At 32.4% G+C, this 14254-nt stretch overlaps 1 protein-coding gene across 2 annotated transcripts in view; it reads right to left on the bottom strand.

Moving 5' to 3' along the window:
- DENND1B (DENN/MADD domain containing 1B) overlaps positions 1-14254 on the bottom strand; it is a 212554-nt gene that overhangs the window by 88900 nt on the left and 109400 nt on the right. For both annotated transcript variants that reach the window (XM_012726735.1, XM_012726736.1), the window contains 2 exons: positions 7610-7710; positions 1335-1380 (listed from right to left, as the gene is read on the bottom strand). In XM_012726735.1, coding sequence (XP_012582189.1) covers positions 1335-1380; positions 7610-7710 — 147 coding nt within the window. The remainder of the gene's footprint in view (positions 1-1334; positions 1381-7609; positions 7711-14254) is intronic.

Here is a 14254-nt window from a genome sequence, read left to right as displayed (position 1 = left end):
AACACATTTTCTAAAAGTTAACACGATACAAATACAAAATGTTGTCCAATTCAGATTTTAACATTAAAAATGAACTAAATTTATTAAATAAATTAATTGAACTGTATTTCTAATTAATGCCTAAGCAAATAAACAAGGATTCTACAAAACAAAAAACAACTGAGAACACATGTTGATATAACTCAGGCCTCCTACAGGTATATGATTCGCTCACAAGATTCTCAAGAGTTTTAAAATAAACAACAGCATCTTCCCTGATCAACAAAATAAAGACTGATGTTGTATACAATGACAAGTGATAAGAAAACAAAATTTAACTTATTTAGACCAAACATTAGAAAGTGGATTAAAGTACATGTACAACCAGAAAAAAAATAATAATAATAATTGAAATTGAATACAAAATGTTAACAGCTCAAGGCTTCTTGTGATAGTGATGATTCAAGTGACAAATGGCAATTTGACATGAGGTAACAGTGCAAAAAACATAATATATTTTTGCTAACAGGTACTTGTTAAAACCCCATTAGGGCTGAACATTTTTAGTTTTTAAAGGTATAGTCTAATTAAACGTTAATGATTAGTGTATTAAAACCACATTTTGAAAAAACACTCCTAATAGAGTAGATCATAATGAAGTTTGCAAAACATTTCACTTTATGACTCATAATTAACAAATTCTAATTTTCAAAATACAAACTTGAAACTGAATACATGTAAAAGAGCCCCAATATTATATAGAAGAAAGTAGCTCTTTAAAGTCTAAACATTTTAGTGTTTAAAACTTACCATTTTGGGCCCTCCCTGGTGGCGCAGCGGGTTAAAGCACAGCACTGAGAAGCTAAAGGCGCTTCCGCATGAGTTCGATTCCCGCCTGCCCGGGAGGTAACCACATGGTGTGGCAGACCTCTCCTGCCCTGCCCGCTGCTCCCCTCAGCAGTGTACTTCGTCGATCTGCCTGTTCTGTTCCCCACTCTGTCTCTGGTGAAGCCTCTCACTGCCCCTGAGCCTCTGGCCTGTACCCCAGTTCTGTATGCACAAATAAATAAATAAATCTTAAAAAAAAACCTTACCATTTTGACTTCTACCAAATATAATGATTTCATAAATCCTGTGCCACTGAAAAGTTATTTATCATACTAAAATGAAGTTATTTAAATTACCTTTTTTAAACAGTAATGTAAGTATACTCTAAATATAATCTAATGAGTCCTTTATATTATTCTATTAATATTCTTTCAAAACACAACTGTTTTCACTATTGTGAAATTTATCTCTATCTAATTTAATTCATTATTATGAATTCATTTATCACAGGTTTAACAGGTACTCACCTCTATAAGGCTGGAGTGTATTCCAATCAGGTATGGCATTGGGGCACTAAATTAAAAATATATATATGTATATATTCATGTTTTATTAAAAGAAACAATATAGAAAATTCAAAGTAACTTAAAAATTTTATTTAAATGCATAGCTATAAATATACTTAATATTTTACATTACTCAATATGCAAAAACTCAGAGATTTTTAATATATTCATACTAATGTCAATTTATATAGAATTCAAAAAAAGTATTAGAATAAATCAGAATTATAAAACCTAAAAAGTTGTCTGCTTTAATTTAGGTTAAATATTCAGGTTCAGGCCATAGTCTGAGTTGATTATTTTGCATATGCTTTATATGAAACATATCTTAATTATCAAATTTATTCACAGCTACACGTTTTTTATTCAATTAGGTTCTTATTTCCATAACTTTCTTAACATGTAAATATTTTTTCATACTTAGTATGATGTGAAATTTTTTTATTCAGTCAGCCACCAAATATTCATCAAAGCCTACTTGTAAACCAGGCACTATTTTGGTACTGGAGGTACAAAGATAAACAAGTTCCTTACCTATTGTAATTGTTCAATTTCTGTGCTATATTTCCAGTTTACATTTAAATTTTATATATTCAAATTTATCCCACATTCATTTTTATTAACTTTAATAGATTTAAACCATTACATAAGTTTATTACTGATATCTGGATTAATTAATTTAAGACAACACCTGGAGAACACCAGGTGCCAAGATATGGACATAGGATTATTAATAAACTATGCAGATATATTCCCTTGTGGATCTTAATTAAACTCTAGCAGAGAATACAGATATTAAATGATTTTTATGATATATAAATATAGGTCTCCTAGTAACTTCACAAATACTTCTCATTAAATACAAGAAACAAATTTTTCAATTTGACACAATTAAATATTATTTAAATAGAATGAGATGTCTGTAAATATAATAGAAGATATGCAAATAAATAGCTATTTAAGAATGAACAGTTTTTACATTTCTTTCAAAGACATATTTTTGTTATTTTTAATGCAAACTTCTCTTTGTAATGAAAACAGATAACCTTCTTTCTCAAAGGATTTACGTAATTTTCAAACATAACTGTCATTTTTAGCAGAGCTGTTCAAATTCCTGTGTGCCCACTTTGCTACTGAGAAACAGCAATAGACTTAAAAAAAAAAAAAAGTAAACTCCAAAACTTCCAAATTTACTTAAGGTTAACTACCAATTTCATAAAAATTAATAACTATCAAAGTTCTTATTTTACTCCTCATTAGCCTGTTTATTACTTTTTATTGTACTAAATTCTAATCCCCAATTATCTTTACTTACTGTATCTTTATCTCTATTTTTTAGCTTTTATGCAACAGATCACTTGAATTGATATGATGTTATGGATTCATTATTTGACTGGAAGTTGACATCAATTTATAGGTCTTGATAGCCTTAACACCTAACGGAATTTTTGTATACAGAAGAAAACAGTAGGGATAAATGAGGGCTGTTCTACTTTTAAATTAGGGAAGGCTGATTATTACTTTGGCTAAGTTTTCGTTCATAGAATGCTTCCCAACTCTGGAGAAAATATAAAATACCTGTCACTAACTCTTCTAGGCTCCCACAACCAGCTTCAGGTATCTTTCACAAAACAAGGATGACAACTCCTAATGTGTCAAGTCTTTCCCAAAATAGATCAAAATTGTTAAAATAATTGTGCAAACTTCCACATTGTTAACATTCCACCCACGTGATTTATAATATAGAAAGTTCTTGGAATCTCAAATTTTATTTAAAGCACATTTTAATGAAATAAGTTTTAATCAAAGTATTTAAGACCTCAAAATATAATTACATCCATTCTATAGATGTTGGGGAGACACTAGGTAAATCTGATTGAAAGGGAAAAAATCAGTTGAAGTGCTACAAAATATATCTAATATAACAGTTCTAAAACTTCCTAAACGGCCCTCCAGGTAGCACAAGGGGCTAAAGCGCAGCACTATGAAGCGCTCTACAGCCTCTGCTGTATGAGTTCCTTCCCTGGTCAGGGATGGAACCCACATGGTGCCACACAGCTCTTCTGACCCACCTGCTGGGTGAGTATTTCAGTGGATCTTCCTGTTCTGCTCTCCACTCTGTCTCTGGTGAATCTTCTCATCTCTACCCCTGCACTTCTCACCTGTACCTCAGTTTTGTGTGTGTAGATAAATAAATCTTAAAAAAAATACTTCCTAAAAGCAAGTTATCTCTTGAGATATAAACAATAAATTTACAGAAACTGGTAAACTTCAAAAAAAATCAATTCAATAGAATTCCTAAGCAGAATTTATAACAACAAAGTAACCTGAAACTTTTCCTATGGGATCAGTGAGTAACTTTTTGAGCTATAACCTCACTAATTTCTAACAAAATCTGATACATACAGATATTAGAACTACCAATATTATTAAAGCATAACTTCTTAAAATAACTGTTTTGTAGATTTTTTTCTTCTCATGGAAACTAGATTGTGCACCTTCTAACATTAAATCAGTCAAATATCATGAAAGTAATTTTGCAACCCCAGCTGAAATCTAATTAAATTAGGTCTCTAACAAGTGAGGAAGAAATCCTTGACAACACAGCTGTTCTATCATCCATGAGCAAACTGTCCTAGATCTTTCTGTCAATAAAGTTATTTTACAAAGATAGGGTACAGAAGACTCTATTACGACTGCTTCTTCTTTTGGTAGCAATTAATCTTTACTGTAATATAATTACTATGTAGTGGCCTTTTTTTTTTCCTAGGTTTTCTTACAGAGACCACCCACAGAGTGAGTAGACTGTACAGTATTGTATTAAATTAGGGAAATCTAAACAATATTCCATTTATTTTTAAAACACTATTCTTTTGGAAGATAAATCTGCTCCTAAACACAGAAAGTAGAGTCAGATAGACAGTATAAATTAAAAAGTGACTCACCATTTATGAACAAATAATGAACAACTATGATTTACTGGTACTACAGTCTGACTATCACCTAAGTGTTTTTTTAAGGACCCAGAAAGGTTAAAAGTTCCTGTAAATATAGACTTGCCAAAGTTCTTTCTCTCTCTTTCTGCTTCTGTCTCTCCCTTTCTTTCTCTCTTGTTTGACTAGCTAATGTGAAATTTTCCCTCTTAACAAACTAAGTCTAAAATAGTAATGCTAACAGTTGTACAAAATAAAAATCCTGGAACTGAATTGTTTCATATTGCTAAACTTTATACTTGTTAAATAGAAATTCCCTACTTTTCCCTTGTGTTGTAAATTAGGGGAAAATGTAGATGGCATGACTTCCATCCAGTGGTGATAGCCTTCCCTTCTCTTGCTTACCAGGCTGTAGCAACCACTTAACTTCCTCACTGTCACTGCCCATGTTCATTTTTAAATGCCTCTAATATTGACCTTACAGTACTGCAGGATTACTCTGTACCCTCTCTCTGTGTATGTGCTTAATTTAAGTATGTGCATTCTATGCATGCCTGTGTGTATGTACATGGGAATTTCTTCTCACCTGTGATTCCTGAGGGAGGCACAAACTAAGTCTTATTCATTATGTTACATATTCATTGGTTGGAAAACAGGTGTTCAGTAAATGCCTGAATATAAATCACTGGATGGTAAAATGAGCCAACAAAGTAGCAAAGTTTTTATCAGTAGACCCAGGTGTGCTATTCACCCATGGTCACAAGATGGCATCATGGCTCTCCACAGTCTATGTCACACCAGAAATACCAGGTGTGAAAACAAAAATATCTCAGGGAGCTAAGATTATCTCAGATTTGGAAAGTTCAAGTCACCTTAAGTTCCAGTAAGTACACATCCTCCCCTATCCAAACTTTCATGGTGTTATTTTTGAAGTGGAATATAAAAATCATTCTATTAAAAACAATGATATTAAAAAGAAATGTTACTATGAGTACAGGATCATTTACAAGATGCAAAGATACCAAAAAACTTTTTTTCTCTAAGAAGTAGTTTAGTTCATAGATTTGTCTAACAATGGAAGAGAGCCATCTTGTATGATTTAAGTAAATATATATTAGATAAAAATAAACTATGCTAAAAGTTTCTGTGAGAAAAGTTGAGGCTATCATTGAGAACTTAAGGTTGAGAAAGTTTCAGATAACCTCTGTTTATTATCACTTCTGACCTCTATGGACCAGGAAAGTAGCTGTCATAGAACCTATTAGAACTTGTCCTTAAGACTACTTCAGAGTCTTAGAGGCAAGTTAAGAAACTTCCAGGGAGTGAAATATGACACAAGCTTCCTTTAATATAGTGGAAGTGCAGAAATAGAAGGACCTGCTGACAGGATCAGAAAGTATCAGGAAGACATTTCTGTAAAGCATAGTACAGACTACCTTTATCACAGAATACTTTCTAACTTAATATTTTAGAAAGTCTTAAATATGTAGTCATTATAGAGAATTGTACTTAAAGGAATGTAACTTCCTAAAAAGTCAGATCAATTTAATATAAAAATGAAAATGATACTGACATTGTCAATGATAAAATCAAATTATAAACTTCATAATTAGAAATGTTAATTTTTGAAAAGGTATTTTTAAATAGCTTTAATTACTGAACACTACATACAAAAATCTATTGCACATGTCAATATGAATAGCAGTTCTTGCCTTCAAGGATCCTGATATATTCGAGAAAAAAAACTAATGACTAAGAATAAGCTTATTTGTACATTTAGCCTTCCTCTTACACTTCCAGTATAGCTGGACTGACATAACTAAACTGCTAGCCTGTGGTCTCCTACCAAACTTTTTCTACTTCTTAATACTCATAAGGCAAACCAGCCATGGTAGACCATTGTGAATCCACTTCACAGAATTATCAACACTAATTATATTACCACACTGTGAAAACAATATATATGTATAGTCAACATACAGCCAAACAAATGTGCTGTCATTATAATCAATCACTTCTGTTTTGAAGAAGATAAGTCATGAAAACTTAATAGAAGTGTATGCACTTGTCATTTTAACCCTCAAATATGGTGTGATCTGCTTTTCATGAAATAACAAAGTCAAATAAATACTTTTCTTCTAAAAGACTTTTTACAAAATTGGGTCCACCCTGGGGGTACAGTAGGTTAAGCACAGCACTATGAAGCTAGCTGCACCCACTTTAGCACTGAGTTTGATCCCCAGCCAGGGAGGTTGACCCACATGGTGTGGCAGATGTCTCCTGACCTGCCCACTGCTCCCCTCAGAAGTGTATTTCCTCAGCCTGCCTGTTCTGCTCCCTGCTCTGTCATTGGCGAATCCTCTCACTGTCCTAGCACCTCTGGCCTGTACTCCAGTTCTATATGCATAAATAAATAAATCTTTTAAAAAGTAACAGTAGTTGTGACATAAACATTTTCTTCTATGTGTATTTACACATACACATGGTTTTATAGAGAAGAAAACTCATCAAATTTCTTAAGATTTAAGCTATCCCTGCAGACAATTCACGTAAATTAAGCACAACACTACTTAGAAAATGATTATGTAATTAAAATAACATTTTACCTTAGAGTCTACAAAAACATCCCTAACCTAATGTTTGGTAATCTAATCCTTGCTTAGGCTGACTATAAAAATACACATTCTTCTGGGGGAGAATAGGTACATTCTAATGGAGTTGCTCTATTCACTTTGGATGAGATTAGTAGGAATTCAGGAACCTGTTCAGAATTATTCTTAACATTTTTCAAAATCGTTTTTGATAGTGGCTTAATGCTAAGACTTTGATTTAAAGCACACATTCAGGGACTCACTGTATTACAGAAAACCATTGCTGGTATTTGCAGTTTGGTGTATTACTGATGGAAGAGTGGTAAAGGAAAGTGTGCTCTGACAGACAAGTTGGTTTCTGACAGAAATGCAGACAAATTCTGACACCCAGTATACCCAGTCCTGTAATTGATACCCTAACTTCCATATAAGTTCCTAACCACAACTTAGATAATATTTGCTTCTACTTATGCATTTAATTATCTAAATTACTGCAGAAGAAATTCACAAAACCTAAAGAACTTTGTTTGCCTAGTATAAATTTTTGCTGCTTTTGGAAGGCAATATTCTAACCTTACTGATTACTTGTTAGTAATTTCTAAATCAGATTCCAGAAATTTCATTCATACACAAAGACCAAGTTTACCTAAGCTACACACATGATTTTCTAATCATGATATCTGTATTTAAAGGATCCTGGCAAAAGTCAGCTTACCAGCAGTAATCCAGCAGGTGTGGAGGAAGCACTGGGATGTATATATGTTGCCAGTACATGGGGTATAACAGAGCAACTGATCCATGGAGACAGGCAGTTAACTAAAATTTGCAGAAGGATAACAACAGTAAGTAGCCACTAACCATCCAAATAAAAAGTCATGCTCAAATTATCACAAGATTAACAACAATCATAATACAATTTAATGATATAAATAACATTATCTTGTCCAGTTCTACATATAAAAAGTCTTATATTTCAGAGTCCTTTCTGAAAAACATAAATAGCAAAGTAGCTTCTTAGGAGTTTTATGTAGAGCATTATGGTCATAAACCTCAAACATAAACAGAGGTAAAACTGAAAAATTAGCTAAGCATCTCAAAAGAAACTGTAGGAAATTACAATTTGTGCGGCACAGTTTGTGCATCACTCAGATTAATATACCACGATTAAATATCGAAAGGGAGAGAGGTTGAAAGCTCCTGAGGGATATCATTAGGGCAAATTGCCAAAGAATGAAACATGAGCCAGTCAGGAGAGTCTGGAAGCTGCAATAATACCAGGGGACTTGAATGTTCGACAGTTGGAGCTTCAGTAATGTGTGAACTGCGGGTTATGGTATCAAGAGACTCTGTTCACTGACACATAGAATGTCACTATTGACCAGCGAACTGCCCAAGCTTGACAGCTGTAGTACAGGAAGCCAAGTATATCATAATTTCATATTTAAACTGTTCATTTCAGATTAACATTTTGTTTCCTAGCTTTATATCACAACAGCTGTAATTATATTGTTGCTATTTTAAAGGTAATTGCCATTTTAATTGTTTTGTTTTGGCAAGCAGTTAATTATTTTTTAATGCTTAACAAAGGGATAACACTTTTTTTCCTATCTCTTACTGACCCTTACCTGAATTCTTTCCATATGAGTTAGTGTACATTTTAAATTATATTTCTGTAAATGTAGTGATCTTAATTGTTTATAGTATTAACTAAATTAGCAGTCATCATTTTAAAGTTTTGCTATAGTCCACACTGCAAAATTACTAATTATATTCATTTTATTCATCTTGAAAATTAATACTTCTAAGTAAAACCATATGAAAATGAACTACATACTTTTCATAAGCCACTATTCCTATCTTATTATACAAGACATTAAAAATACACAGCGATCAAATTAATATTTTTTAAAAATAAATGTGCACAAGTAAATCTTAAATTTTAAACATTTATTTACATTTAAGGACAAAATGTTTCCACTAACTAAAAAAACAATTAAAATTAATTTGGATCTGAACCAAAAATTTTGATTAAGTTATTATCATTCTTGTTAAATACAATCTATATTTTTCATAAATTTTATATATGGCAAAGATGTACATTTTTTTCCATTTAGAATGTTTATCATTAAAGGGTTTAATACTTGATGCTTAAAAGCTTTAATAATTTATCTACAATATATGATCCATGAATAATTTTTAAATTCTGTAATTAGAATACAAGTTTACCACTAGGAGGCATTCAAATACCTCTACTTCATGATTACAGACCATAACTGATTTTTCTTACATATTTGAACTAAAGGGAAATGAAAATGGAGTTGATATGATTCATGTCAAATTCTCCCAGTGCTTTCAGGTACTGCCTGGTTGTAAGTTAGTCATCTTTAAACTGTTTTACCTTTTTCCATCCTTCTGGGGTAACTTGATGCACTAAAAGAGCTTATGCCATTTTGAAAGGCAGTTAATTTACTCAATCTTTCCCTCTTCACAGAAAAGACTTTTTATACACTTACTTAAAACCTTGAGAAAATGAGTATTCTTATTAATGAAAACAAAATTAATAGTGTAATAAGATGAGAAATCCATTCTCAAATGAGAAATGATAATAAAGGTAACTTATCTTACTGGACCCACCTAGAGTCTGAATCTCTCTATTAAAGGCTATTCCCATCTTCATAATAATCATCCTTAAAATAATCTAGAAATTATTAATAAGTCACACTATTATGTGATAAATTCTGTGATAAGCATAAAAAAATCCACAAAGATCAGTATTTGACAGAAGGTTACCTCTGCTAATTAAAATCTACCAGAAAAGGAAGAAGCACTTAGGATTTACTAACTTTTTACACATATGAGGCAGGTGACAGGAGATATGAAAGTGCCACCCCGCCCCAACCAGTTTCAGACCTAACCAACAATACTGAACGATTAAAAAGTAACACGGCAATAATGCCAGGTTTAGGTGATACTGTAAAAAATTTGCTTTTGCAAATATTAACTGTGAGAGATCCAAGCAGGTATTTCCAAATAAGGTGAAAGCATACCAAAGGACACCTCGCCCCCATAACCACTTAGTAGCATGTAAATGTGAATTCTTTAAAAAAGAGAGAAAATGCTATTATAGCATATACTTTGTAGAGAAGGTAGCAATGTTGTAAATTAAATGTTACAATTAAGAAGATAAGGGTACTAGGAAATTAAATGCCATTACATAAGTTGTATAAAATAATACAATGAAGTATTATCAGACAAAGTTAGGGTTCTGTCACTAAGAACCAATATGACCTCTGACATAGCGGGTAATAAAATCAGGATCAGTTTCCTATTCTTTAAAATAAGCATATGCTAGGTGATCTACAATCATTATCTCTGATGGATCCAACATTCCTTATTCGTCTATCAGATGAATTCTAACATTTTATATTCTTGATAACAGTTATTTCTTCTTATAATAAATATGTTTATCCTAGGTTGCTAATAGAACATTTTAACTAAACTATAATTTATATTCACCTTCAAAATACATCTAAATATAAACTCTAAAGCCTTTAAAGCACATTAGGTAACTATGCAACTGGAAATATAATCATTTAATTTTTAAATGTCTGTAATGTGCTATTTTAAATTGTAAAGTCACAGGATATAGTACTAAACAGAGCAGAGCTCCTACTTTCATGGTGCTTATGTATTAATGGTAAAGGAAGCAATAAACACATAAAATCTATGTCAGGTAGAAATAGGTATGTTGTATAAAGAAACCTAAAGCAGGACAGTAAGACAGAAGAGACTATTTTTTGATAAGAGGAGTAGGCACAAATTCTGATACAGTGATATTTGAACTGAGATCCAGTTGAAATAAGATTGCCAACTATTATAGAATTGGAGAAAAGACCATTCCAAGTTAACAATGCCTTCAAAAGGTATGAGATGAGAAAATTCTTGACACAGAATAGTAGAGAGATGAGTGTGATTAATATTGGGGTAAATGGAAAAAAGCAAAAGATGTAAAAGTGGCAATCAGGGTTAGGGCTATGGGACACAGCAAACATTCAATTTTATCTGGAAGATATATGTTCACACCTGTGAAGAAAACAATGTCATAGCAAATTATTTACCTAAAAATTTTAAGAAATATGAAACTACAGAATGAAAATACTATGTAGAAATGAAAGCAATTTACCTAACTGCTTTATCAAATATCTCTCTTGAATGATGATAGTAGACATTCTTGTCTTATATCAGATCTTTAAATAAAGACTTGCTGTTTTTACCACTGTGAGATTAATTGTGGGTCTGACAGATACGACCTTTATGATGTTGATGTATGTTCTTTCTATCCCCATGTTTTGAGCTTTTTTTTTTTTTTTTTAAATCATAAATAAAGCTGAATCTTACCAGATTCTTCCTCTGGACCTACTGCGTATGAACCTATGATTTAAACTTTTCTTGACATGATGAATGAATTAAATATATTGATTCATTGAATCAAGGTTATTGAATCATCCTTGTATCCCTATTAATCATGACATATGATCTACTGGTTTTGTTTTGTGGAATTACATTTGCTATGATTTTGTTGAGGATTTTTACATCTATGTTCATCGCGGTCTACACTTCTCTTTTTTTCTGATGTACTTATTTGCTTCTAAATATCAAAGTAATGTTAGCCTCAAAATGTGTTTTGGGGTTTCCCTGGTGGCTCAAGGGGTTAAAATTTCAGCACTGTGAAGCTATCCATAGCCACTGAAACACAAGTTCAATCCCCAGCCAGAGATCTGACCTACATGGCAGAGCAGACCTCTCCTGTCTCACCTGCTGCTCCCCTCAGGAGTGTATTTCAGTAGATCCACCTGTTCTGTTCCCCACTCAGTTTTTGATGAACCCTCTCCCTTGTAACTGCAGCCTGTACCCCAGCAGTTCTTACATGCATGAGTAAATAAATCTTTAAAAAGCATGTTTGGAAGCACTCTTTCTACCTCAGTTTATTGGAAGGGTGAAAAGGATAGATATTACTTCATTTTAAAGTTTATGAGAATACACTATCATTTAGTTTTAGGCTTTTGTCATGGGAAAACTTTTGATTAGTTTCAATTTCCTTGCTGGAAACTAGTCTGTTCAGGTCTTCTACTTATTCCTGATAATATCTTAGAAAGTTCTATTTCTAAAAATCTGTACACTTCTTCAGGTTATCCAATTTATTAGTACAAAGATGTCCTTAGTAGTCTCTTATACCCCTCTATATTTCTGAAATGTCTTTTGTAACTTCTCTTTAATTTCAGGTAGATTTAATTTCTTGTATCTATTATAGTTACCTTCCTCTTAGTGCACCTAATTAAAGGTTTATTTATTTGCTAAGTATGAAGACTCTTCTTACTTTTAAAATTATTTATTGAATCTTTAAACAGAAAGAGAAAAGACAATCATATATATTTACTCAAGATTCTATGTCCAGTTCATGATAGGGCTAGGACTTCACACTGCTTTTCTAATATTCAGCCAACTGCTTCTCCATAGAAGAGCTGTTCTTTATGAGAACTAAGAGGAAAGGGAGTTTCAGTGTTTGAGTTGGAATATATACCTGGCATTCTACCTTGGAAACTAAAGGAATAAAATATGGTCATAATTTTCAGAGAAACACATTTACTAAATAAAAGGCTTACAAAAAATGTCAACCATCTTTGTTTAATAGCACATTAATCTTGAAATGCACTTATCTCACAAAGCACACACAAGGTATTGAACATGTTACAGCCCCAAAGTGATGACTAATCTAATACAAAAAAAATTACTGGGCAATTTTATTTCTAGTACACAACAATTATAAAACATTGCAAATCATATGAAGAGATTAAAACTTGATAATAAAGGTTACAATATTGAATTTATTAAAGGCACTTGGAACTTCAAGCCTCAGGCCACTATGTCTAATATAGATACTGTCATTGGCAACAATATTATTATTATGGACAATAATAATGTCAATTATTATTATTAATAACATGACAATATTACTTATTAATAATATGTAATATGACAATGTTACTTATTAATAATAATATGACAATTATTATTGTCACAGACTATATACCAGGCTCTGTTCTGTGCATCTGATATCCTAGAGTTAATCCTCACAATCTCCTTATGAACTAGATTCTTTTACCATTATTATCTCTACAACTCAGATAACCAAGTCTAAACTAAACACCTGGCCAGGATCACACAGCTAATAAGTGGCAAAACTAACATACCAACCCAAACAGGTTCCAGGGTATAATAATAACTATTTTATACTGCCTTTATTGTGGAAGAGGTCAAAATTTCCATCAACATAAGACTTACTAACATCTACTAGTTGAAAATATTTCATCCTGATTATATAGTGGAGATGAAATTTTAGACTACAGTAAGGAGAGTTGACATTTATATGAAAAATAATGGTCAATGATTGAGATCCAATGTATAAAACTCTCCTCAAGCATGGCAGTCTCCAACTTTATCAGGAAGCTAATGGAACACACAGCCATTTAGAAAATGTTAATGTAAGACAAGTGATAAAAATTCTAAAAGTTATCATTTCAATCTGCATCTGCAAGGATACTTCACTTAGAAGTCAAACCAAAGTTCTCTCCCTTTAGGATATGAAATTTCATTTATTTCATATTCTTAAACTACATTTATTAGAGGAAATCAGCTTACCAAGAAAACAAAAAATATTTAAAATAATTAAACAAACATACTTGGGGAGGGGGGGAGACAAAAGCCTAGGAGATAGCAGAAAATATGAGCCATCTAGTATTACAGCACAATTCTGCTTCATACATTTACAAGCGAAGGTCTCACACTGGCATGCACCTACTCCCATTATTCGAACTCTGTAACCCTTAGCCAGAACGTACCTCATTGTTTTGTAGCAGATCAACTCACTTTAACAAGAATTCTATATGAATTACTGAAGGACATATTTATGTCCCCAAGAAAGTATTTATGAATAATTTTAAGACATAAAGAATAAAGACTTCATTTGGTATATAAATAAATCAATATTTAATTCAGAAATGAAAGCAGTATAAATAACTGTAGGTAAACAGGGAAAAAAAACAACTGCTGCAGATGGGAATGCGACAAATACTCATGGAATTTAAAAGTTTTTGGTGGAAAGCATTAAGAAACCATCTGTTCGGCCCTCTCTGGTGGTGCAGCAGGTTAAAGCACAGTACTAGGAAACTGAGGCCACTTCAATTCGATCCCCATATCCCGGAGGTGACCTCTCCTGACCCACCCATTGCTCCCCTCAGCAGTGTTCTTCATCAGTCGGCCTGTTCTGCTCCCCACTCTGTCTCTGGTGAATCCTCTCACC

This window comes from Condylura cristata, unplaced genomic scaffold (genome assembly GCF_000260355.1).
Source record: "Condylura cristata isolate star-nosed mole 26May11 unplaced genomic scaffold, ConCri1.0 scaffold00018, whole genome shotgun sequence".
NCBI lineage: Eukaryota > Metazoa > Chordata > Mammalia > Eulipotyphla > Talpidae > Condylura > Condylura cristata.
Note: the sequence above shows the minus strand (reverse complement) of the source record. Positions and strands in the feature narration are given on the sequence as shown.